This window comes from Micropterus dolomieu, linkage group LG01 (assembly GCF_021292245.1).
Source record: "Micropterus dolomieu isolate WLL.071019.BEF.003 ecotype Adirondacks linkage group LG01, ASM2129224v1, whole genome shotgun sequence".
Taxonomy (NCBI): Eukaryota; Metazoa; Chordata; class Actinopteri; order Centrarchiformes; family Centrarchidae; genus Micropterus; species Micropterus dolomieu.
Window position 1 is genome coordinate 26,253,535 of NC_060150.1, and position 27,717 is coordinate 26,281,251.

Sequence of the window (27,717 nt, forward strand, 5' to 3'; positions counted from 1 at the left end):
TGACTTGATGGCTAAGGCCAGGCGAATCCCTTCATTCATCGTACTTCATTTCCATAATACCATCTTCCATATGTCATGATTGGATCCCACAGGTCCGGGCAACAGTGACTCCACCAGGTTAACAAACTGTTCGCACACTGCCCTATGTGCATACAAGCTGTCGCCTGATAACATTGTTTGTGTAGTGTGGACATTTGAATTATTATTTGTTCACTACTTTAATACTGAAATAATCAATATGTAGACATTTAACATGTCTTACACACGTGTAAGCTAATTTACATCCTTATGTTTTAAATAGCATATATAGGCTATGTATTGTGCATTTTAATAGGCCTCCATAGCAAATGTGGAAATATATCTTGAAATACATGTTACACCAGCAGGGTGGTCGGGAGATAAAGAATAGCCTATTAAAAAAGTTCACCGAAATGCAAATAGAGAGGATAAAGATAAGGATTTAATGGCAATGTAAAACATAGCTCTATGTATGTAGTCATCGCAGGGCCCAATAATTCCATTTCATAATTGAAGAAGGCTAACTGTTGTGTAACTCAAGCCAGACTGGCCAGGAGCAGCAACCTGCAGTGTCATCCTGCTGGCAGCCAGGTTGACGCCGCGCCGAGCCGCTTCCCTTCAGGCTACGAGGCTGCTATTGCTGCTTCTGCTGAAGGGAGGAGCGGACTGCAGTTTAGAGAAATTAGCAATCCAAAAGGCACATGGCGCCACCGAGACGACACACAAAAACGCAGGCACACACACACGCACATCGCGCGCGCTCGATCTGTACCAGCAACAACTGCTGCTGTTGCAGGTCCAAAAAATAAAGGACACAAAAAGTTAGTCACTGTGCAAATTTATTTTTTTGCATGTTCAAATTATTTTGTAGATATAATACATATATTTTACTGTTTTTTTTTAATAATAAATCAGTCGGAGAAATATACATTTACCCTGCAGGGAGTCTTGAGTATGATGGTAGGCCTAATATTACATCCTGGGGGAGGGGAGGGGTGTCGTTAGGGAAGACCGAGTCTGTCTACGTTCAGAGCTCCATGTAAATAAAGCATCTACAGGCCTTATCTGTGGCCAACAGACAACAGGATGAGGATACCGCTTTAGGGAGCATAGAAAACTACTCACTGCAATTACCGTAATTATCTGAAATTCCACAGAGGCGCCAGTCCACGACTGGCATCATATCATTTATCTACACAGGGGACGGCATGAAAAGCGTGGACTTTTATGCTGGATCGTTGGCATTGTTATGAACAACTGCCTCCTTTTGTCTTCATTCGTTTCTGTGATACTGGGTGTAATTGTCTATCTCAAAGCACAGGTACAGGTCCACAGGTAGGCCTGGGAAGCCCCCATGGCATAATGTTCGGGTTTCTATGACTTCGGCTCATATTATCAGCGCATTGAGATAGTTAAGACATTTGACACAAGATGTCTGGATTTTGATTTTGTTCCGTTAAATATGTTTTTAAAAAGTAGGCTACCCCTTGACTAGAATGTGAGCAGCGCCACCATCAACTTGAAGCCTGCGTTGACTTGTGGTGGATGAGTAAACATCATCATCTGCTGGTCAAAACTGGTATGAGCGTTTTATTTTCCAAAAATAGCCTCATCTCAGACCTTGGAATCTGGAAATAGGAGTGTCAGCCGGTGCATCTCTTGTGACATTCAGACAGATCCAGTAGCAAATTAACGTTAAAGAGACACTCCAGCTATTATAGTAACGCCTTTCTAAAAAGAGACAGGTTTAAAATAGGATCAGCAGATATCTTGACTCATGGATAGGTCCTCCTGCAACTCAGTAATATCTTTTGTTCCTTCATTGCCTGGTAAATGCCAGAGGGGGAACAAGTCATCATTTAACAAGTCCCAGTCAAGTCTCAAGTCAAGGACCAAAAAGTCAAAGTCTTAAAATTTGAGTTTCAAGTCCTAAACAAGTCAAAATTCACCAAATTTAAAAATCATTTCAAACGTTTTTATAAGTTAAAGAAAGTGTATTGAGTGAAGCATTAGCCTGAAAAGAAAGAAGGTAGAGGAGAAGTTTCACAAAACAGATGTTCTATAATTTCATGAATTAAATTAAATGTTCATGTAGGGCTGCTAAGTATTTTGGTCAATATTGAGATTAACAGGATTACTCATTGCCTTAGGAAACATTAAACTATTGAACTTCTAAAATGTAATACTTTCTCTTTAAAAAACTATTATGCATTACTCCAAAATCTCATATAGCCCATGAAATAAGAGACAATCATCCAACATTATTAACTAACTTATTAAAGAGCTAGCAGCACAGTTTCAGCTTTGGGTGACAGATGGGTCACTGAGGGGGCTCTGTGTGTGTATGTTTGTGTGTGTGTGTGTGTGTGTGTATGTGTGTACAGAACGCTGAAATAAAACCGTGGTGTTTTGTCGGGAGATGCAGTGACAGAAAACCAGCGGTGAGAAAACTATAAAGCGCTATGACGTTAGAAGATGTAGACAACGTGGATATTTTACAAGTACCGATCAGGTAAAGCAACACTGAACACACCTTTTAGGGAGGGCCTCAGCTGTAAAGGAAAAAGGTGCGCTGGATTTATAAAACAAAACGAGTGTCGTTTTGAAACAGCACCAGGCGCTATTATCGTTTTATCTTAATTAACTTGTTTTATAATTGGTGGAAGCAGCTTCACGCAACAGCTGCAGCGATCTCTCTACACTGTTTCGACCTGACCTTTCTTTTCTCCGTGAGGTGGAGGAATTTAGAAAATTGCGTGGTGCTGCGTCAGGCCCCCAGCTGTTGTGCATGATTTATGCGTAAAATTCCTCCAGCCAGAGGGAACGATCACGAACCGTTCACAGCGCGCTGGTAGTTGGTTACACAACCCATTGTAGGGGCCGGAGAGGGAGTGGGTCGCTGGGGCCTACAGCGCCAGGGACAACAGATCGCGGAACGGCCGGGTGCGCTTCGGACGGTCGGTGATTGTTCCCTTTTGCTGGAGGAAGCCACAAGCTCCAGTCTAATTGAGCACCGCGCTATGTTGATGCGCTGCGCATTTTTTTATATCATAATTTATATTTGGGCATGGGGAGTGTCAAGTCAGCTCGAGTCAGAGGGCTCAAGTCCAGGTGAAGTCACGAGTCATTAGTGTTAAAGTCAAAGTCGAGTCGCAAGTCTTCATTTTTGTGACTCGAGTCTGACTCGAGTCCAAGTCATTTGACTCAAGTCCACACCTCTGGCAAATGCTCCACAACTCCACACCTTCAGTTTTGTAACACAGGCTTTTAAACATTACTCCAAGCCTACAGGCCAGAATTCCCTCACATGACATCCCACATCATCAGGGTTATTTTCTCGGACTTTAGAAAGACACAGAAAACATTATACAGCTGTATTCACGGGCTGAGCAGTGCTCCTTGTGACAAGTAAACTGAACTTGATTTAAACAATCAGTGGAATGTCCCTTTAAACCCCTGTTCTTCTGACCTTAAAAGAACTTGACACAGGTTGGTGAGGTGTACCTGCTCCCAATGACCAGACAGGGAAACATGGTGTCCAAAAAGGCCACCAGTAAGAAAACAAAAGTGTGTGTCTTTTCATGCTGAGAGGATGAGCATAAACAAGCTTTCAGCACAGGGGGTGGGGGTTTCATGTAAATGGCCTTTTTATGGAGCAGTTACACCCCACAGGTTGCGTCTGCTTTCACACATTATGAGACACTTATAGGTGTGACCTGGTACAGGCAGCAGGGGGGCTTTGCTTAACAAAGGCCTTCCTACTGGGGCAACAATGGCTAGGTTGCTGCTGAGAGATGGTGTTGAGGGGGAGTTGTTGATCAAGTCGAACTGAGAGAGTGGATGACCCCAAAGCATGTCTTGATTTTAAATGTAATCTTAAACCCAAGTAACAGCCCTGAACCAAACATTCGAAGGAGTCCTAACTGGCTAAAATGACCTTTTCCACAAATATTCCCACTTTGAAGATCTAAACCTCAAACTGGCCTTCTCCGTGATCCATGAGGACACACGCCGGGGCAGACAGACTTCCTCCGACACCTCCCGGCTTCCTCTTCTGTCTTTGATGTGATCCATATCAAGGTCTGTGAAGAACCAGAGACAGGCAGACTGTCTCCATCCTCCATGGTCTACTTTATTTTTCCTCGAGATAATGGAGCAAATAGTCTCTGCAGCAGAGCGGTTATGTAGATACATACTTCACAGCAGCCTTGATGTTACAGATTGGGTTACAGGCTCCGCATTCAGAAGCACTCATGCAGACGTTGCTCTGAGACAGGAAACTGATGGCATCCACCTTTGTTTTTCCTTGTTTTGTGTTGAGAATTAATTCAGTATCACTCTGTTCTCTTACCCACACACAGAGATGACTTTGTAGATAGTCTGTGTTTGATCATCAGCAGTGATTACTTACTTATCAAGCCCTGCCTCTGTGATGCTACCTTGTGCCCTCGGTGCCTGACAATATAGTGGAGTATCAACTGAAAAGAGTGTGTCCTTATTCTTATTCTGCAAGTCCAGGTGAGATTTATATGCAGTTTCTATGGCTTTTCAACCTTGTGAATTACACAGTTCTGGGGGTGCAAACTGGTATAAACATGGTAAAAATGCATGTTCTTCATCAGTAAATATACAAACAATATTTTTATTGTTTTGTGTGTGGAAATAGTGGTACGACATAATCTTTTAAAAGCATTTTTAGTGGTGTGATCATGTAGTAGGTTAAAGTATTTAAAACATTATTCTTAATTATGTAAGGTGGGGTGGGGGGGTGAGGGGGGGTGAAAAGGTCAGAAACACAGCGACTACATAGTTAAACAAGGTGAGATAGTATGCAACTGCATTGATGTACAAATGTAGAGATGCAGTTGGGAGTCTGCAGTGGGAGAGAAATATAATGACCTTCAGTCAACAGTCAACAGAAAACCCTGTCATGGAGGCTAATTGTTTTCATGTAAAGTGATTTCATCCCAACTCTTTTTTGGGCCCAGTTCATTGAAAGTCTATGTTTACTGCTGTAAAATATTAATAATTTGAAGTTTTTAAACAGGTGTTTTAAAATGTTTTGTAGTCTACAGACATTAATGAGCACGTTCAACTGGTTTTCCCAGCCTGACCCCACATCACAGATACAGTTCATTTACTGCCCTCTGTAGGTATATGAAGAGACAGGGATTACAGATATTTCACTAGTTTGGCTCACTTAGCAAAAACTGCTAAATAAAGCTATATAATGGATCATTTTGACCAGACATAACACACAAAATAAAAACATCTGTTTCCAATTAGGTCATGCATCCCATAATAATTAATTATCTAGTTTCACAAGATTGTATATGATTACAGTATAATGTTTAATCATCTTTACCAAACCATGCTGTTACACTGTAGTTAACACTCATCAAAACAGAGTTTGCAACACTCCTGAAATACACAATGAGGAAAAAGAGGTCATTTATTCAGAAGTCAATTTTTGAGTTGATGTATTTTAACATGTTATGCTGCATTACTTTAAATACAGATGGTGTATGCTAGAGTGTGACTTTACAGTAAGATTAAACAGTAAGTGGAAAAATAATCATTGTGAGTGTACTTGGACTGAAAAATGTTGTTTATCTGGGAATGCTTTGAGGATGACTGAAAACACAGGTTGCATTGATTGCGATGGACTGGCGACTAGTGATGTGCGATACCACTTAATTCCTATCCGGTCCAATACCAAATAATACCCAGGAGGGTATTACCGATACCAATTCTTTTTGCATATTTTATTTCTAGTTTAATGTGACCCCCCCTCCCGTTTCTGTATTTATGAGAGAAATAAGGAGTAGGCTGTAGCCTTACCAATTCAAAATAATAGCTGCTTAATGACAAGACATCAAACTACTGTCATATTCCTTAATTATAATAAAAATATCCTGCTCAGAACTGCTGCTTCATAACATCATCATATTATTTTGACTTAATCGCAGATGTTTAGCGAAGTTTGCGGTGTTGCCAAAGTATTTCACCGTCTTCGCTCACACACAGCCTCATTACTACCTTCACAGCTAAAATACAGCCAGATGTGACTGTTTTTACAGTCTGCCAGAGTCAGTATTCAGTCACAGGAAATGTAAAGGGCTGCAGCGGCTCACGTCAAAGAAGCTCCGTCACAGAGCCCTAGCGCAAGCATGACTTTGACAGGCGGAAGGGAAAGTAGTTCCTATGAACGAAGTATAATTAGACCATCCTGGTGACCTTAACATACTTATAATAAAACACACACTCACTCCAAATGATTAGATATCGATCCTGGAGCAGGAAACGTTGGTATCAGAAATATTGATACTTTAGGATCGATCCGCACATCACTACCGGCGACCTGTCCAGGGTACCCCGATTTCGCCCGATGTCAGCCCCTCCCCCCCCCATGTTATCTAACTTCTTTTAATCAACATTTCTGCTCAGACATTGAACAGGACTTGCTTTGAGCCCCCTCTGGGTTATTGTCAGGCTTTTCCTCCCATAAAAAAAATGCTAAATAAAATCCCGTTGAAGACAATCAATACATTTTTCTTTAAGTCAAACTTAAGAAATTGAAACTAAACGGACCCCCAAAAATCCAAGAACGACATGGCCCTGGAGAGGCATATTTTATTTCATTTGTCAATATACTTCAGGAAACAATATACAAAGCAATGATGTGGTCACCTTTACTGAATGTGTGGTGTTCAGTTATAGACTCAATAGATAGTATGGTGGGGGAAAAAAAACAGGCCATTGCAGCTTAGGACCCTGCTCTTCAACAGTAAACAAACAAATAAGAGGGGTGGGACGTACTAGCAGAACTGTGCATGACCCGCTTGTTGAAAATCTTTTCTTGATGGTCAAACAGGAAAATCGAGTATGTGGGGTTTGCAGGTAAATGAGGCTGAGACTTGAGACTTCCAACAAGGCACTAGCGTATGAATCAAACCTAACACTCCAACAAAATAACCAGTGCTCGCTTTAGTTGAACATGTTTATTACAATACATACATTTCACATTTGACCTTGTGACCTCTTGTTGCCCTGCGCTGACACAAGAGGTGATCCACATCCGTCCGCCTCTGACCCGCTGTAGCTGTAATACCGCTCCAAATGAAAAATGTGTGGGTGTCACTGTGATTTACTGCTCGTCACTACAACTCTTATAAATAAAACCTTTTTATTATGCGTCCTCTTCTTAAAACTCCACTGTTAGCTACTGTACAAAGGAATGGACGAGGAGGGAAAAAGAGGAACCAAAACTTTTCAGCTCAAAGAAAAGAAAAGAAAAAAAAAAAAAAAAAAAAACTACAAGGAGGGTGTGAAGTGGTGATGTCTCAGGAGAGGGTATGGCAGGGCTGAGGCCAGGTGAGGGTAGTGGGAATGGTCCAAAGCAGCACGCCACCACATCTCTTAATTTTTTCTAATCACTCACTCCACCAGGCACTGTTTTTTTTTTTTGTTTTTTTTTTTCTTCATACTGGGACATGCAGGGCCACCAAAAGCTGCAAATAGATCACTGAACCGTTGTGAGCAGTTACCTGCAGAGAGGGGATGTTTACCACGCCTGAGTAGAGGTTACAGTTCACCCACAGAGGGCACAGGAAGAGAATCTAGACACAGTACTCAGTTTACCGATATTTGAAGGGAGAAAAAAAAACTACACTGACACCAGTATGTTATGTTTTATGCTAGGTTTATGTGTAAATAAATGGCTTCAAACATCCACCTCTGTACACATGCAGGTCACGCACGCTCACTGGTTCAATGATCTATGAACTGACAAAATGAAGCTTTAAGTCTGCAGACAAGTTAACATGAAGGAAAGGCTAGCTAATGAATGTAGCCGCCTAGGCGTTGATTAGTTTAGATGTCAAAAGCTTTGATAGGCATGGCTTTCCATGGCTTCAATCTACAAAACATATTTACAACATAGATAATAACATCTACAAGAAATCTACATTTTTTCCCTCCCGCCGTGGGTTTTTACAAAACAGAGTCTTGTAAACCACCCTACCCCTCTTCCCACAACAGCTCTTCATGTTTCCCTCTTGGTTCTCCCAGTCCAACGGTCCAAAGCCAAACCGACTGCAGCTCCTGTGTGTGTTTAGACTGGGCTCAAGAGGAATTGAACAACTGCTCTCCCTCCAGCTTCCAACTATGTGCAATGGGTCTTCTCCCCCTTCCCCCCCCCCCCCAAAACGCCCGCTTCAACTTGCAACCAGAAGTTCTCAGACCATGAAAGAATTCTGATTCTTCAACTTTTCAAGTTCTTTGATTTGCTGTCTCAGAAACAGTATCCTGTGGAAAAAGGCCAAAGAGTCAATCATTATCTGTGCTTGTTCTTGGATTTACTTGACATTTTTAAGTTTAGAGGCTTGCACTTGTTGGCATGTATTCTCACCTCTGCTCACGCAATGTTGCTTGTATTTCACAGACTCTGACCAAGGACCGGAGGTTTTTCAGCTCAGTGCAGTTCTCAGACATACAGATGCTCCCCATGGTGTGAGCCTCTTCACGTAGTCTTGATGCCTTTGTTTTAAAAAGGGTGTTGCCATGAATAACCAGACTGAGCCAAAATGACATTCATGTCACAAACAATAGAAATGATGGTGACGTGTTGGCACAAACCTGTTTCTCGGCGTGTTCTGCAGGCCAACCCTGCACGTGTTTGATAAGATTCTCATTGAAGTGGGCAGCGAGGGTGGGGGTGAAGGAGCAGGAGGGCCGGGCTGCTGCTGAGGCGGTGGGAGGAGCAGAGGAAGAGTTGGGGGCGTTGTTGCTGCTGGAAGAGACATGGTTGGGACCTGGGGAGGGACTCCTCTGACTGCTGCAATCAACACAGGTTAAGGACATAAGCATTGAGGCATTATATTTATGAAGAAGTTGCTGACCTTTCACAAACAAGACTAATCAACTTGTTCTCAGCATAATGTTAAGAACCCAACTGCCTTTCTTCCAAAGATGGGATCTTGAGTTTCAAGCTGTTGCACTCTTTAAGTGTCTACATAGTGTCTACATGTTTAGTCATAGTACTGTTGTGCGCTCAAACGGTCTGACAGCACTTACAGCCCATTAGACTGACTTTATTGTCCACCTCAGTGAAAATTTTAATCATACCAAATCATATAGGTAGTAATTAATTAATCAGTCGGCCCCATAAGCAGGCCAATATCTGTCATTTTGAGAAAATGGCCATCGGCTGATACCTGCACTCATGAGACAGATGAACAAAAAATGTGTGCGGAGCCTCGTCCGTGTGGCTGTTGTGGAAAGATGCGAGTGCTACCCCTTGCAAGTTTGGTGAAGGTGATGAAAAAGTTAGTTTCCAGACCTAAATATCCTCAGTCACCGTCACCTTTCCTAAATGTTAACATGTTTCTCCCATCCTGAATGACAGCTAATCTAATCTAAAACCATTATTGATGCAACGGATCACAACACTTGCAGTTCGGATCATTCCGTGGTTTTGAGTCACAGATCGGATCAGCATTAAGTTAGGTTTAACTTTATTTTAAAATGCACTACTTTGGCTACTTCGTCTCTCTCTGTCTGCAGTCACCACTCCGTAGTCTCGCTGAGTTATAGCCTATCAGCACAGAGACTGGAGCTACTCCGGTAGCAAGCACAGCTGCGTATTGAAGGTAAGTCAGCAGATATTACTGAAGCTTCAACAAACACCACAATCTCATGATCAACTCTGCATGACGATTTATTACTTTATAAAAGTAACAGTGGCAGTAAAACTGTTTTTCACACTATGATGGTAAACTTTGCAATCAATCTGCCACCTGCGCCTTGAACTGTGGGGGTGCGGGTGGGTTCTGTACAGCTCAACTGTGATCCGTTACACCAGTACTGTAGAGAATAATGCAGTTGAATGATCTCACTTCTGACAAACTGTACCCCACTCTCCCTTAAACACCGGTCACGTTGTGAAATCTGCAGCAGAACCCAATGTATTTTTCTATTTCATTCATTACTTAAAATTCCACCCGTACGCCCCCGGGACTCTGATGCGAGCAGGAAAGATTGCAGCTGATCTCTTCCATTCCGGACACAAACTGTTTCAGATTCTCACCTCGGGCAAAAGGCTGCGGTCCAGCTTCTTCCGGTCTGCAGCTAGCCTCAATAACAAGGCCCGGGTGCCTCACTGACACTCCCCCCTTTCAAATAACACAAATGTCTCTGCAAATCTTTACTTCATTTGATATCATACACAAACCTGGCACATTGCACATATTTGTTGTTAATTGTTAATATTTTTATATTTTGTCAATTTCTATATTTAAGTTCACAATATTCTCTTCCGTTGCAATACGTCTGCTGAACACAAACCGGGGTTTGTTCCTTCTTTTTTAAAATAGATGAAATATTTCTAAATTTATTTATGTCAACTGTATGTTCGTCTACGTGTAGCACCTCATCACCAAAGCAAATTTCTTGTATGTGTTAAACACTACTTGGCAATAAAGCTCTTCTGATTCTGACCTAAAACACCACATTACTTGCTAAGATAGCGGTGTATATTAGATTGTACTCTGCATGGAATACGTGACTTTTCTTTGTTTTGATATCGGCCATCAGCTGACCCGCTCTCTAAAGACAACTGAATGACACAGCCACTCATTGTTCCATCAATGACCAGCAGATGGTGCCACAACACTACACAATGAAGATTGTCTAGTCAGGAATCAACCTTTTGTCTGGTGGGAAAGCTATTTTGATGAGCCGAGGTGACGGAACTCTCCCATGTTTTGGCAGATACACATGCATGTACCGGTCAAACAATAATTGAGCACTCAGGGAGCAAAAGAATGCGTAAATATTATAAACGAACACATTAACTTTATACAATGTAGCAAACTGTTCTCAATTATTGTCTATTATTTGACTTCTCTTGCTAGTTTTTCTTTTTGAACTTGGCCAAGTTGTGGGGTTGTACCTACCCTTGGCGCTGGAGGGTGCGAGGGGAGGCTGTGGTGACATCGTGACTGTGCTGCTTATCGCTGGAGAGGGGCTGCTGGGATGTGGGCTGTGAATGAGATGCCTGCTTCACTGATGGCGTGCTCACCTAAAGGAGACACATTACAAACACTACATCAAAACAAGTCGTTTCCATAGGATCAAGACAGAAGTATATTTTGTCCAGCCCTCTTGTTCCTCAACAACATGGATCACAAAAATATGACAGATCAGGTATTTCCCTGTCAGGATGAAGCTATTATTTTATTTTAAGTGTCTCGTTGAGATGCTGGATATTTGTATAACCCAACTGGACAGATTATAAACCAACATGCAACAAAGAGTTCAACCTTTCATTCACCTTTTTGCTCTGTTAGTGAAAAAGAGTCATGTACAATAATGGCAACCGAATGTCCATTTTATTTCAGAAATTAAACAGACTCCCCTGGCCTGAAGAAAGAGAAGTAAGTCTTCACGGAGAGTCTTTTTCCCCAGGGAAAATGTCCCATAATTCCCTTCCCCACCCAACAGGATACTGCATGTTTTGTGAACACACTGAATTTGTGTGACTTACTTTGGTCTGTGAGATGGCAGGCTGTGTGTTGAGGAGGGGTTTAAGAGGACCAGCATTGGTCTGTGGTGTGCTGATCCTTGGAGAAACATAAGACCTGGGCGATGAGGCGTCTGATGTTAACGACATGGGTGACTGGTTCGATTGCTGAGCTGCGAGAGGTATACAAACAAAACGAAAGACAATCTAATGGATCAACACAACCCACTACATTTGATACCGAGCAAGGACACCACTCCAGGGGGAAATAGATGAGCAGTCAAGTCTTAGAAGACTGAAACTGTCAAAATTACAAGTCAGGAAATTGACTTTCTGTTAGCTGATGCAATCGCCTTTATGAGAACTATTTAACTGACAGGAAACATCCAAGAAACCCTAGACATGCTTCAGCTTAGGCTTCATTTACCTTGGTTGGAGAGTTGAGCAGCTTGAGAGAGGATAGTAGTGATATTGAAAGCCGATGGTCCAGCAGTGAGGATCTTATGAAGCATCGACTGTAATGAAGCTTGTGTGACAGCAGCTGTGAGAACTACAGAGGCAAACAGACACACTGATATATTAAGTCCTGCACAGTATCACATCGAATATGGCAGTCAAAATCAGTAATGTGTCCTATATCATATGTCCAATAAGAATGACATTGAGCTTGAACAAACTGAAAATGGCCGTTTCCACTAAGGACAAAATGCTTTGATATTTGGGCTGAGGAAAGGACTACATTATTGATTATGTCACAATAAATTTCCCACAGCATGGCAGTGATGTTGACAGGTTTTCAATGTAGTGATTTCCTGGACTAAAAATATATAATTTAAAAAAAACAATACATTTAGTACAGCATGAGAATGGAATATTTGAAATATAACTAGATTGTGGTCCTGAAGCAGCAACAGGAAATTCACTATGGCTGTGTTCGAAACGGGCTAAACTGCTGTATCAGAAGGTGTTAAACAGGATAGCGAGGCATCAAGTGCTGTTCCAAACGGCTCAAACATTCTCTTCCTGTCTCGTAAGATGACTTCAAACCTCCCCAGTAACAGCCGGTTTTGAAGGCAGCACCCATGGTGATTTGATGCTGCCTGCTACCAATAAACCAGCGCGGCTGTGGCAGCTTACGGAAACTGATCAAGATGGCGGACAAACAAGCCGAATCCATATACAAATATATGTTTTTAAAAGTTATTAGAAGTTTGCTCGCTTGGATTTTTGAAAAGCTATCAAGAACTCAACACTGAACTATCATATTAGCCTGTGACTGTAAACAACCAAGTTTGGTCAGTATGATTTCAGAGGCGTCTGTTTGCCATTTGGCTTTTCAATAGTTAGTTAGGTGATGCCAAGGCTAGAGTCTCTTCTGACAGCCAGAAGAGACGCAAGACGGCGTGCTGACGTCATGCGTTGCCATAAGTGCTGCCCTAGAAGGCTGTTCGAAATCGATGTTAACAGAGATGCCTTCACTTGAAAGTTATGCCTTCTGTTTTGAACATAGCCAATATGAACTCAGTCTCACTGAATCTGATTTTCTTCAAGATCTATAAGTGAAAAAACCTTTTTTTTTTTTTTACAGAAAACTCTCTTTCATTATTAGGATCCCCATTATCACCAGCATAAGCATTGGGTATTCTTTCTTGGGTCCATTCTGTTGTATGTTCATAATAAAACACTGACTAGAAAAAAAACAATAAACATTTTATTTTCTCCAAACGTGCAACATGCACAAGGTTACAGGACCTTCTGTCACACAAACACATCTCAAAATAAAAATGTGCTCCAGGTTAGGCTACTGGACAGAGCTTTTCTGTACAAATAAAATCCAGCTGAAAATAAACTGCATTTAACATGTCTCAGTGTTTCCCACAGAATAACATTGTAACTGAGGTGGGGAATGAGGGTATATCTGCATGTTTTTTCTGAGAGAATAGCTTACCCGTTTTCTTTCACACACCTACACCTCCGTCTCTTACGGCACACACAACAGCTTGCCCTGCGCCTCTTTCTGTTTCGCTCTCCTTGTACGTGTCTGCTCTGTTGCCTTTCTTCACAAGCAGTATGTTTTATAAAGTCGGCCAAAAAACACAGCCAGTCTACCGTGTCCGCGTCTTCTAATGGAATACCAGATAACGCCACTCTCTCTGCGTTTCTCTGCAAAGTGCTAAAATGGGTCGCCAAATATAGCCTATAACCAATGTGTGTTCATGTGTGTAAATCTGACCGGGCAGGATTGGATGTGTGAAACTGAAAACTGGCCGATCGGTTGGTGCATCGCTACAAAACATGAAGTTTAGAAAAAATGAACAACCCATGCATCAGACAGTATGAGTCGTTCCTCCTGTCCTCCTCCCTCTGCTGCTGATGTGATTCGCTGCCTGCAGGTAGTGGTGGTAAACAGGGGAGGGTCGGTCTGTCTCAGCCAGCAGCTAAGTTTACAAGAATGTGCCAAATTTTAAGGTATTGATTAAGTACAGATTTATGGTGGAAATGTTTTTATTTATGTAAAGGGAAACACAATATTCAGGTTCTGGGAGAGACTTGAAAATGTGCGTCGTTATCCCCGTATCTACAACTATTGCTTCTAGGACAGCCAGCACTTCACCCCACTGTACAATGTGACCACTTATTAACGCTTTTGCTTTCCAACGTGGTTGCACTAATAATTACTTTCAAGCATACCCTGGCCATGAAGCATTCTTCGTCCAGACAGCATCATAAGCCAGTATTCTGGTCTCTCACCAGTTTGCTTTCAGAACCAACAGATCCACAGAGGATGCCATCTCCACTGCCCTCCACTCAGCCTTCTGATGTAGGTGTTTTTGTCAAGGTGTGCGGGGGCGGTTTGTGGATTTCAGCTCAGCATTCCACACAATCTCCCCCATGAAATTTATGGCAAACTCAGCACTCTGGGTTTAAACACAACACTCTGCAACTGGATATTGGACTTCCTCAAAAACAGACCCAAGACAGTTCAGATTGGCGGACACACCTCCTCCGCTCTAGTGCTCAACACCGGAGCCCCCCAGGGTTGTGTACTCAGCGCCCTCCTGTTCACACTGTACACCCATCACTGCATCCCCAGACATGGAGAGAACTCTTTTGTGAAGTTGACGAACGACACCACCATCATCATCGACAGGATTTCAATTAACGGTGAGACTTCATATCGGGAGGAAATTGATAATCTTGCAGAGTTTTGTACAGAGAACAACCTACTGCTCATCGTCAGCAAAACCAAGGAGCTGATGTTGATTTTAGAAAAAAGACACACACTCCTGTCATCACCAGTGGAACTTAGGTGGCACATGTCAACAGTTTTAGGTTCCATGCAATCAGAATCAGAGAACCTGACATGGTCACCTCACATCTCCTAGCTTGTGTAGAACGCCCCAACGTCTGTATTTCTAAAGGAAACTTGGTTCTTGCACATTTTATAAGTCAAATTTAATGCTTTAAGACCTCAAATTTTGAAACAATTTCTTTGATAGAAAAGAGATGTACGTTTGATCTCTTAATGGACGACGCAATGCCATATTTGGCAGTTTTATTTTCACCACAGGTGAATGACTTTGCATATTCCAAATCAGGGAACACAGAGGCTGTTTACACCTAGCATTAAAATGTATTTTGGGTGAACAGATTGTGATCAGGTAGCACTTGACCACATGAAAGTACAACCTCTGGAGGTGGTCAGGGACACCATGACCACATGGTTGCAAATGCATTGGCAAATATGTACTGGTCACAGTCTTCTGCAAATAAAATACAAAAGTCTGACAGCGCAGACAAGAGCCTAGACAGTGTGTCCAGTCAGTGTTGTGCATAAACGTGCTCAAACAGTGCCAATTATTGATCATGCTCAGGTTTTTGGTGAACTGATCGTGTCCGTTTGTGAACGTGAACTAGGGCTAGATGCCGGACCGAACTTAAGTTTCACTTTCACTTTCCGGCCGAATATACAGGCGCACCGATGAAGAGAGAGGTAAACATGGATAATCCATGGAGGACAACTATTCACGGTGAAAGACATAGGCCTACTTTAGAAAGTTATTTTGACCTGTAGTTACAGATCATTTTTTGGACCTGTGCAAATGAGAGGAGGATGTGATGTAGGCTACAGCTGTTTGAGCTAGACTGAACAGATCTTCCAATTTTGCAACCATGACTGATGATGCAGCCAGACATCAACGTCTGCAGCTAACGTAACATGAGTTATATTAATGGTGGGGTCTCGCATTGTCAATTACTAAAAGAAAATCACACTAATTAGGCGTTTTAAACTACTGTCCATGACAATTTTCCCACCAGTCTTAAACGCACACTCGGTAAATTTTATACCTACAGCAAATTTAAGGCAATTCAAGACTTTAATTTCCCTGAAGAGGGAAGACCTTTTAAGACTTTTTAAAGGAGCTGCAGGAACCCTGCAGGAGGGCTCTGCGGTGGTTGATTAGAAGTGCTCAGAAGATCATTGGTAACCATCTACTGAGCATCAGTGATATTGGTGAGGTGCCTGCACATAGCCCTAAAGATACTAAAGGACAGTACCCACACAGCCACAGCCTGTTCACCCTGCTGTCATCTGTCAAGAGATACAGAAGTATCTGCTGTCGCACCACCAGACTACAGAGCAGCTTCTTCCCCCAGACTGTGAGACTCTTAAATTCGCCCTCAGCACTGCACCATGCAAAATCGTTTATAACTGTGTATATGTTTGCTTTTTTAGTAGCATAAAGGGAACTACAGACTTCATCTTATTATGCAACCCTGTTGTAAAATGAAAAATTTACGTTGTACCTATAGTACTATGGGATGTCAAGTTATATAGGAGTCACTGTAGAATGTGAAAGCCTGCGGCACTGATCAGAAGGTGCTGACGGTACGACATGTCATTTAAAGTATTCCCATGTAACTAGTGTTAATCAAACACAGTTATGGCAGCCAGCTTAATGCAGACACTAGTTGAATGTATCATCTGCATTTTTCTTACCTTCATTGATTTTTGCCATATCCACACTGGCATTGTTGAGCTGCAGGGCAGTCTGAAGTGCTGGGAGAAGCTGGCGAAGCAGGGTGGGGTCCTGGAGTAGCGGAGGGGCAGGGGACTGCAGGACTGGGGAAACGGGCACCGTGGAGGCAGATGATCCAGGAGGCCCTGATGACGGGTTCAAGCTCCCTGAGCCTGACGATGATGACTGGGAGGCAAGGGTTGCTGTAGGCTTCTCCACCTGGGCTGACTCTGTGTAGACAGCAAAAAGGAGGTGGTCCTTTCAACGGGGCAGTCTCACAAATACATTTTCTTCTAATGATAATGCAGTTCTTTATATATAAATGAATACGGGCCTAGGAAGCACTCTCATGCAAACACTCTCAGCTCCAGTATGGACAACAAATCGCACCCACAGGCAGCATTCAGACCAACAGAAGACCTGGATGAAAAAACACAGCGAGTCTGGCTGTATTTTCAGTCTGAATCCCACCTTAAAGGAAGATGTAATAATAATATTACTTTTCCCAGTAACTAGTAGTGTAACTAATTACTTTTCTAAAACAGTAATATTACTAGTTACTAAGGCAAATAACGCTGCGTTACTTGTTACTGAACGCACCATCCTTGACGTGAATCCACGACTGTGTGGCAGCTCAGTGGTACCCCACTCCTCCAGCCAAAACTAAAGGAAGAATGGAGAACGAGGGAGAGAAGCGTTCTTTCCACAGCTGTAAGTAGCTACTGCCATTATTGTGTACACATTCCTTGCTGCTGTTGAATATGATATTAGTTAAAAAGTCAGGAGAGACGCTTTGTTTGCGGTGAAGGGGGGGTGGTAGTGAAAGCAGTGTTTCCCATAATTAGCCTATAATTTGGATAATTATTAACGCTGACCATCCACAAATTGATTTTATAATATATTTTTTTAAACTGAGGAGCATATATTCGTGCAGCAGCTCCTCTCGCTCCCTCTCTCACTCTCCCTCTGAACACCGCTGCACAAAGTTTACCCCCCCACCCCCACGATGTCATTCTGTGGGAAACACTGGAAAGTAATATAGTAACGTAACTAGTTACTTTTATCACCCAGTAATAAGTAAAACAGTACTACTTTAAGGAGTAATAAGTAACTAGTAATATATTACTAGTAATAATAGTAACTTGCCCAACACTGTGCCACAGCATCACAGCTTTTGTGGGAGCAACATTTTTTATACAGTCTACTTTGGATCATTCCCCATTAGATGATCTGACAGTGTGTCAGACTGACAGGACCGCCAACTAGCCAGCTAAAAGCCTAAAAACACTCAACAACTTTTATAATTATCAGTTTTCAAGCTGCCTTATTTCACGGGGGTATTGCGCCAATCTCCCGGCTTGCTGCACTTTATGAAAGGTATGGTCAGATTTTATCCGTCTCTGAGCAGGGAAAGTTGAAGAGACAAGACAGAGACCGAACGATCTGTTTGTGAAAAGCCACAGCAGACATGCCGCGGGACGCCTCAGGTTCCTGCAAAGCCGGACCGCTATGTGAAAACACACAATATTTTTATAAAGACCTTTTCACATGGGATATAGCTGCAAACTTTTGTTCAGTATGAAAAAGCGAATGCGACAAATGCGGATATTCTTTCCGCGCTGATCTCCGGATGAAAGCAGCCAATTCAAGTGCTACACACAACCAGTAAGAATGCCGGTCCGCTGCTAATTAGTGTCAAATACAAATGATATTGTAATATATTTACCCGCCAATGTGGCGGGTTGCGGCTGTTAATTTCCATCCCTGGTACTAGTTAGCTCTTCTTGGAGGCCTCCTGATCATTGTTGTGTTTGGCTGAACAACATGAAAAAGTCACAAAAAACATAGAAAAACATAAAATCCTGTCAGAGCATTCCAAACCTTTGTAGTAATTTGACATACGATAAGCCTTAAACACATTATTCTTTAACTCCAACTGGACTTCCTGGATCGTACTTTTATCTCACCAGTACCTTAAAAACACACCAAAATTAACCTCTGTCCACCAGCCAAATGACTAGTACATGTTCAAAGTGTGACAGCCACTCAATACATTAACATTGTTTTTTGCCTGCCATTACCAACCATTTGCATATTTTACCAGCTTTTGGCTGGTGGCTAATTTTGCTCCCTGCCACCATCGCAACCATTTTTGTGCACTACTCTCAGGATTAGGGGTAGACAAAATATCTGGAACACTATCCATGAGCAAATATGATAATGTGCGTATTATTGTTCCTACAATGGAATTTCAGCAAAAAACTATTAACAGCAGGGCTGTGTCCAAACATCCGACTTTTCTCACTGAAGCACATGCACGTGAATTCAGTAGTTCAATCATGTATGTGGATAGTGTTTAATATCAAAATAAAATTGGATGTGAGAGGAATAGGTATTATGATGCCTCTCACACATTTCATTTTCACTTCATATACATAAACCAGCACTGTCTTTCTTGTCCCGTTGAGCCAGAACCATTCCATATTGCACCTTTCAATTGCAAAAGATGTAAGCAAACACAAATCTGCTAAATATTCCATCAGCCTCATCATAATGCAGGCCAGACATAATAAAATTGATATAAAATAATGTGTTCACCTTTCAAATCTCCATCTTCAATTGATATCCCAGGGTGAGGGAGACCAGTAACTGAAGGGATCGTTTTGGCAAGGTCTGAAGTACTCAGTAGTATGATTGCTGTAAAAATATACAGCGTGATACTCATGCATAACACTGTATGGTGGCAAAGCCGATGATTTCCTGGCTTATGATGATGACGACCGGCTCATACGTCGATTTAGATTCCCTAGAATCGTGCTCATTGATCTGAGTCCTGAACTGGGTCCAGCATTAGACAGACTTGACATTAGCAGCGTGAATTAGCCGACAGATATGTTTGATATGATCAACAATATTTATCTTTCTACCAAAAGAAGAAAAAAAATAAGATCATTCTGTTAAACCTGCTAACATTTTCTTTTGGTTGTGAACAAGCTGCATCCATCAATATGTGCTTTCTAACTTCCACCTCACAAGGACCTCACTTTCATGAAATTTTAACTAGCACACAACGGTCAGTTATGCTGCGAAACACATGAAATGGAGGAGCTTCGCTAAAGCCCCTTTTCCACTGCATGGTACCGGCTCGACTCGACTTTTTTTGTGTTTCCATTGTGGAAAGGTTTTACCTGTACCTGCTACCAGGTACTTTTTTTCGGATCACCTCCGTCGAGGTTCCAAGTGAGCTGAGGCGATACTAAAATGTGATGCGAAAACACAGCAGAGAATCGTCACTATTCACTGCATCATTGCACGCCGGACAGAGGCCAGCAACAGAAAGTTTTATATTTGACAAAAAGTGAAGGCGGAACAAAAATGTGCTTGAAAGTTTTCGGGCGGGCGTCGGTGGGCAGGTAGCTCTGCAGCTTGAGAAGCTCATAATAAAAAAAAAACTTAACAGTTGACGTGCTACAGCAAACATTCAAATGTGTAACTCGATCTGCATGAATGGTTTTGACTGATGAATTATCACTTAGCATTATCAGAGTGTAACTCAACCACCATGTACAACATTTATCTTGTACAAGCACTTAGTGAATGAAAACTACCCATAAAAATTAAATTACTGTAACTGAAATATTTTAACAAATATAATACTAGTGGTAAGCTACATAGTATACTAATATAGGAAATTATAATCAATCTCACACTAACAGTATACTATTAAATTTTTTATTTAATGTTATAATACAAATACACACATTTATACTAGTTAATCCTCCAGGTAGTGGATGGATGTAGATTTAGCCAGAGCCAGGACGGGGGCAGGTGGTTGCAGTACGAGGGGAATCCTGTGTTTATATTGTAGGCAATGCGTCCATTGCAGGCAACACTGAACTCGTCACCGGGTCATTACAGTTTAAGCTTGAAACTTTGAAGTTGCACAACAACAGTAAGAAACATAAAACTGATGCATCACCAGCTGCCAGTGGAAAAGTTCCCTGATTGGGATCCATATAGGAAAGGTGCCCACAGTTTCATACATGTGGAGATTTAAGTGTATGCACTCAAATTTTGTGACTACACCAGTATGAAAGCTGCGCAGTCTTTTATACATGGGACCACTGACCTTTTCCACATTTTGTGATTTAATGGATTGTTGTTGTTGAAGTATTTGTTTAAGTTGAAAGAATACTATGAAACAGTTTATTTCAAACAGAATAATACTTATGTAAAAATTATCAAATACACGTCATTCAATTGATCTAGCTCCGACAGACGGCTTATGCGCTTTTATTTTGAAGACAGCAACCTAACAAAAACAACAACAACACGGTGCAGGATGAGAGATGTTAGCAGTCAGAGAGCGATGAACTGACAGGATTCACAACTTGGGTAAATTTTTCTGAAAAGCTGTTTTGATTCTTTTGATCGGTGGACCCTTACAGACTAAAGGAATATAAATAATCAAGGAACGGACACATTCGGACTTAACAAGCGCTTCAAAGTTAACATGAGTCAGCAGTCCCCCCCCCTTTTCCTCTCTTGTACCCACACAGGTTACACCGGTAAATCTAGAAGAATTAGACTTTGGGTCTTGTTGTTTCCGTTAAATTAACAGTGGTATTGTGGAGAATCTAACCGATCTAACGATTACAGGTGCTCCGATCAGGATTTTTTGGGCCGATCACCAATTGCTGAAAGCAGTATCAGCCGATACCGATCTCCGGGTCTATTTGGAGCCTTTTATTTATCATGTAGCATTATACAGTATATTTATTTAATTGGTCCTAAAAACAATGTATTAAGTGTTAACAGATGATAAAGTATCATGAAATTACAACTGTTTATGTTATTGCTAGGAAACATGGGCAACAAATTCCACTCAATCTGTGTAAGAGACTTAAACCATAGCAGCCTTTGCCTGGTTACTGTGAACATCTTATAGCTTAACAAATATAGCTTTACTGCGGAATAACTACAAAAACAGAACAAACAGCATCTTTATAAATTTACTACAACCATAAAAACTGTAACAAAAAAGGCTGTTGCCAAAATATTTAGGAGATAAAGGAGCACAGGCATCATGAGTCGATGACAAACTCTGAAGTAGCTGCTTTTTGTTCTGGAAAGCTCAGGCAGGTTCTGTGGGCTTTAAGAGAGAGAGAGGAGCAGAGAGAGGGAGAAGGGCTACAGAGGGGAGTCAAAACTGCCTTCAGTGAGATTTGAAAATAAGGAACATTTAAATAAAAATAGGCTACAATGTCAATTCCATATTATACAGTCAATTGTTATTACATAGGCTACTTTATTCATTATAATTTTCTATGGTTTGTAGGCTATAGGCCTTATATCATTTCAGTGGATTGTTTTCATTTTTTATCCTTGTGCAGGAAGCACAGTCTACATATCTTACATGCTGCCACCGACTTTACCAGAGGGAGAGTAGCAAACAAGGTTTTTATTTGATTTCATAAAGGTTAAAAATACTTTTAGATTTACAGTGAAACATTTAACGGGTGGATACCGGGTGAGAACGGAAAAATACGAAAATGATATATATAAATATGAGAATCTCCGGGAAAACGGGAGGGTTGACATGAGGCGTAGAGAGAGGAGTGGGGTAATGTGAGGCTACATCCACACTGCTACGTTTTTAAAACAGTTTCATAACGAAAACGATCTTCTCCGTCCACAGCAGCGTTTCATAGTTGAGCGACATGCACAATAGGCTAGGCTAACGGTTAAGTGTTATTTACAAAGTACTTATATTTTAATAAAAATACCAAAACTAAAACTCCTTAAAGCAGCGTGTTTTTGCTTTGAATGACAGATAAGACCGACTCACAAAGCCAAATATGAGTGTGTGTCATCGTTTTATAAAGTCCTCTGTTTTGTCAGCTGATTGAGTGGCGCCGCTCTTTGCATCAGGAAACTGACACTGAAGGATCAGTCTCTCTCTCTGCCTGATGCGCTGTGTCTATTAAACTCAGGTTGCGGGTGGCGTGTGAGTGAGATGAGCACAGACAGCGACAGTTTCACATGATCGCTCCTGCGTGTTGCTGCACTTGTCTGATTGCTGCTCAACTCTAATTATAAATGATTATGTGGGCGCATTAATCCCTTCTTGTCTGAGAAGGACTTTGGTGCAAGCTAGCTTTGAAAACAGCGCAGTGAAACATTTTAGCTGCCGTTGAAAATTTGTCTGGTGAATATTGCATCATCGGAGCACCCTTACTAACGATGTTCAGCAGGTCCATATTGACATATTGATCATACGTTTAAAGATTAATTTTTGTATTAACGATCTAAGCAGCTTAGAAGCAGCTATAAAGGAGGTAGGCGGCTATATGGGACTCTGCTATTAATTGAAGTTTTACGGTATCTAACAATTATTGTAAAGCAGTCACTGGCAACTTGTGTGTAATACATTTAACTGAAAATAGAAAACGTAATTCGCTCCATATAAACAGAGCCCCCCCGGACGGGCCCTCTGATTTCCGCTATACCGAAAACACAAACGATATAAATGGAACTGTAAAACACGTAATATCATGGAATCTGCCAAAATGTGGATGCAATTTATGAAAATATTGGGAGTTTCCCTAGCGTTATAAGCGTTTTCTTCACAGAGGGCTTCACTGAGGGCGGGGCTCAGCGCACTGCACACACACCATTATATCGAAGTCAGCACGCTAGCAAAAAAGCTCACAACTCCAACAACCTCTTAAAAGCAACCACATCGGCAGATGCCAGAGACTTCATGGCTGTGTGGGTAGTGTCAGTTATTCTGCAGGAAAAACTTAAACCTTAACCTCTTAAAAATGCAATTGTGGCATCTTTTCACCTCATTGATAAATGAATAATAAATAAATAGCTCCTCTGTTTCAGTAAGTCATCAGTATATTACTAGAATAGCATCATTTTTTAATAAGGAATCCTTTAATAAGTAATCAAAATACCTGCCCTATACTCTGCTGTGCATTATTGCTCCGCTGGTAGTATCCCCCTTCAGAATGTTTGGAAACCAACAACAGGCAGAAATCTCACAACAAACCTACACACTTCAGCACCTCTGATCAGAGCAAGGTTGCAGCTCAGTTTTTAGATGTTTGTATTGCAAAACTCTACCAGCTACATTACCACTACATCACAAGCTGGCTGCAACTCACAGCACGAGCAAGTTCACATGATTACTATCATGTCGTACGCCGGTGTTGCATCAGCAGGGCAGAGTTGATTCACTCCGTGAGTGACGTTATCAGTTATAAATTAGTTTTTCGCTGAGTGAGAAAATTGATTTTTGGCGTGACCGCATGTGAAATGTATCAACTGAGTTTCACAAGACAACATTTAACCTGACGAGATTCGTCAGGTTTTAATCTCTTGGCACAAGATCTCATCACACCCATACTATTTAATAGCTGATGCTACGGGCAAGCTGCCCTCCACGTGTCCACGAGAACTGTCTTCTACTACATACTAAAGTTTGAGATTTGGCAAGCCTACAATAACTTTTGCATTTTTTGCCTGGACTTGCCTCGTAGCAGCCTTGGGTGATTGTCTTATAACAACAACAACAGAGAAGACAGCTGTACTTGAAGGTGACTGCTGTGACGCAATACTCTACACTAGTGAATACACAAACTACCTTAAAGGGAAACTGCCGATTTTCAGCCAGCTTGGTATCATTACAATGTGGGTAGTATGTGCAAATGAACAATGGTTACCTTCATTCCATGTTGTCTGCACCCAGAGCTCCCATCCAGCGGACTTTTGCCAGCTCTAGGGCTGTTGTACAACATACGTTTTTTATGAGGCTTGTTCCAAGCCTAGCTTAGCAAATACACTACCCTAGTTTGTTACCCAGCGGCGGCAATGATGCAGACTACGACTAGAATTTCTCATATGATTGCCTTTTCCATGCAAACTGTATCTTAAACTATTATGGCAAATGGTTTCAGGTGGATATCTCTGTATTTTGATACAAAGGAACTGAGGAAAAATACTAAATCTGGATTATTATACAAATGTCATTCATAGCACTTGATATATTACTGTTGGCTTGCCGTTTTATTTCTTCTCCTGCTCAGACACGTGGTCAACTGTACTGAATCTGTGCATAAAAACTGTCAACACTAACTGGCTAAGACTGTAATGGATTTTGTCCATTGTGGTTCCACCAGTGGGACGATCAGCTTAGTTTTACTGCACGGCTACAGTACATTGCTTTAAGCCACATCAGCATTCATGGTTCAGCCATTTGTAGTCTTTTGCTAAGCAGTTCCTTAACATTCATCAGCCAAAGGTCAGCTCAACAATAGTCATCATTGACTAACCAACAACAACAATGCTTAAGCTAAAGGCCTTCAAGTAGAGATGGTAAACACACATCCTTGATATTTTGGGCCAGCTAAGCAACAAAATGTAGACGGAGTGGTGAGGACAATGTGTGTTGTAATAGCATATTTAACACTTACTAGCACCAGTAAAGCCAGGGGCTGCCGTTGCTTGCATAGCCTCCCTTCTATAATCCCTGTCTTTGGGGAAACTGTTGACAACCGCAGTCTTTGTTGCCTCTTTTTGCCTCTGTTCTCTGTGAAACACAAACAGATATTAGCCATGTATCCAACTTTTATGTGACACCGACTAAAATTAAGTGTGTACAATCAAGTGTTTTGGGTAAAGGGATTATAGCTACCTCTCCAGCCATTCTTTAGGCTTCTCCCACTGGGACACCTCTGTCCTGCAGTTGTAGTAGTATTTCTTTCCAGACGAGCTGATGTGCTCTGACCAGTCATCACCAGGTTCATAAGGCTGAGAAAAGGAGCAAATATTTAGGAACATGAGGCCAGCCAGACTGTCTGTGTCTGTGTGCGTGTGTTGAGGGAATCTGATGCAAGAACTTGTAATGTAATCTGAAATGCATGAGAGATATTAGGGATAGAAGATAGCTATAGCTGGCCTGTTTTCACAGAAGCTTCGAAGTGTGAGGGAAGGCTCATTTCACAGACAGCTCAAGATTGTTAAGGTAACCAAAGTCAGACAGTTCGCTATTTAAAAAAGGACATAGTATTCTGACTGGGGCACAGGTTGTGCTCATTTCTTGCATTCTGTCACCATTACACACTGATGTGATAAAATGCAGTGATATCACATCATACTGTTTCACTTTCATCGTGTTGTTTAAGTCAATATTGCATAGCAAATGACAAAGAATAAAAAAATTAACTTATTGAAGCCATAGCAAACAGAAATCACTTCAGAAATACAGTTTCACGGATCCTTCTCTATGGCAATACACAGATTATCAGCACACAGATAATGGAGTAACTACACATGCAACCATGCCATCATGAGCATTCATATTTCAGGGTTTCTGCAGGTTTCACCTAGTCAAATTTAAGACTTTTTAAGACCTTTTTATATCATATTCTATACGAAATGTAAGATCTATATTGCAACATCAAAAAAAACAAACATACAAAGGAAATGCAGTCACAAAATTACTTGCAGAGTAAATACATGTATTCAAATTAGGGTTGGGTGAGGTCTACAAAATTGGCATTGGACGTTGTCAACAATGAAACACCGGGATGGACGATGACATTGATAAGCTACGTAATTAACAAGCTGGCATGCAGAGCACCTGCTGCCGTGAAAAGGATCACGGGTGGAAATATCCAGAAAAAAAAAGACATGTTCTGTGTCTTTTCGGTGACTTTATAAAACATAACTGCTGATGGAGAAACTCAGAGAGAGAGACTGAGAGAGGTGGGGAAAGACATTGTGTTTGCAATGAGAGTCCAGAGGTAAAAGGTGTGTGAGTGAGTCCAAGGGGAAGAGAAGTCAATGCAGGTGCAAAGCAGGTACATTTACAAATAATAAAAATGATGTCCATTGGGATTCAAACTTGTTTTCACAGGGGGGTATAATGAAAACAATTAAGATGGTATTTTTGTTTTGGGGGTTTGGGGGTCATCCCCCAAGAAAATGTTTACATTTTCCAATAAAGAAATATGCAATTCCACATAATTTTGGAACACTGTTATTAACACATCTGTGAATGATAAGTAGGAAAATCTAGAGCAGATTTTAAATCAACTATACCCAAAAAGCTTAACTTGTTAAATAAGTCTACTGGGTTTGAATTATAACCATTTGGTCTGGGGAAAGTCATTTGGTTCTCCACAATGATTTTACATTCATGGCGCAGCACCAAGCTGTTTTAAGCATCACCACCTTATAATGGCAGGAAAACACCGTTAATGTGACCTCAGAATCATTAGATTGTTCATGTTTGCCTTTTGTGTCTTAATTTTACTACTTTATACATTTGCAGAAATTAACATAAAAAATAGGCAACATGAGAACCACCTCCCTTCTGTATTAGAAGCATTTAATTTGTGCATCAAAATCCAAAAGAATAATGTCCTCATTAGCTTAAAAGCACTAGTTTACATCCCTAAGTTGCTTTTTTGTTACCAACCTCACCTCCTCTGTGGTCACAACTGTCCTTTCTTTATAATTTAACTATCAAGATGTACAGTACAGGACAGAGCTGTAACCTGACAACTTAATACTGATCTTTTCCTCCGCTAACTTTCACCGCCACTTTGATGATGTTCGATGTTCTCTCTCTCTCTCACATTCGCTCATCCTTTGAAGAAGGAGAGGGACACAGCCATGCGTTCAGTGTTACCACGTTGAATATCTTTAATGATCGTGTGAAATTTTAGTAGCGGCGCTCATTCATTAAGAAGCGACAGTAGGCTTCAAATACGTTGCTAGAGACTGGTTTTAAAAAAGCCCTAAGCACGTTTTTTTTCAGGCAAGGGTCACAAAGGTTGCACTTTCGCACAGCTGAAGAATAAATCTGTTTTCTAATCTGTGGTATAATCCAAAAGACACTCGCAGCAATGACAGCTGCATGTTGGTCTTTGTAGTCATAATACAGCGAATTCTATTTGGACTAGCGAAAGAAAGAACTACACCACGGAAGGAAAAAACGCTTCTAAAGCGCTGCGGAAGCATTTTAGTGAGCAGTAGCGTTACATGGATGTTGGAAAATGAAGACCTGTTCAAAAATTATTTAAGACCTACAACACAAACTTCAGTGAGTTTAAGACTTTAAGGCCTTAAACTTTGAAATTTAAG

General features: G+C 41.3%; 1 protein-coding gene across 1 annotated transcript in view; it reads right to left on the reverse strand.

Moving 5' to 3' along the window:
• Nucleotides 1-6,634: 6,634 nt before the first annotated feature.
• waca (WW domain containing adaptor with coiled-coil a) overlaps nucleotides 6,635-27,717 on the reverse strand; it is a 35,058-nt gene continuing 13,975 nt past the window's right edge. The window contains exons 5-13 of the mRNA XM_046062681.1: nucleotides 25,262-25,377; nucleotides 25,041-25,156; nucleotides 16,542-16,790; nucleotides 11,967-12,089; nucleotides 11,564-11,712; nucleotides 10,974-11,098; nucleotides 8,656-8,854; nucleotides 8,429-8,556; nucleotides 6,635-8,325 (exon numbers count right to left, since the gene is read on the reverse strand). Coding sequence (XP_045918637.1) covers nucleotides 8,256-8,325; nucleotides 8,429-8,556; nucleotides 8,656-8,854; nucleotides 10,974-11,098; nucleotides 11,564-11,712; nucleotides 11,967-12,089; nucleotides 16,542-16,790; nucleotides 25,041-25,156; nucleotides 25,262-25,377 — 1,275 coding nt within the window. The 3' untranslated portion in view covers nucleotides 6,635-8,255. The remainder of the gene's footprint in view (nucleotides 8,326-8,428; nucleotides 8,557-8,655; nucleotides 8,855-10,973; nucleotides 11,099-11,563; nucleotides 11,713-11,966; nucleotides 12,090-16,541; nucleotides 16,791-25,040; nucleotides 25,157-25,261; nucleotides 25,378-27,717) is intronic.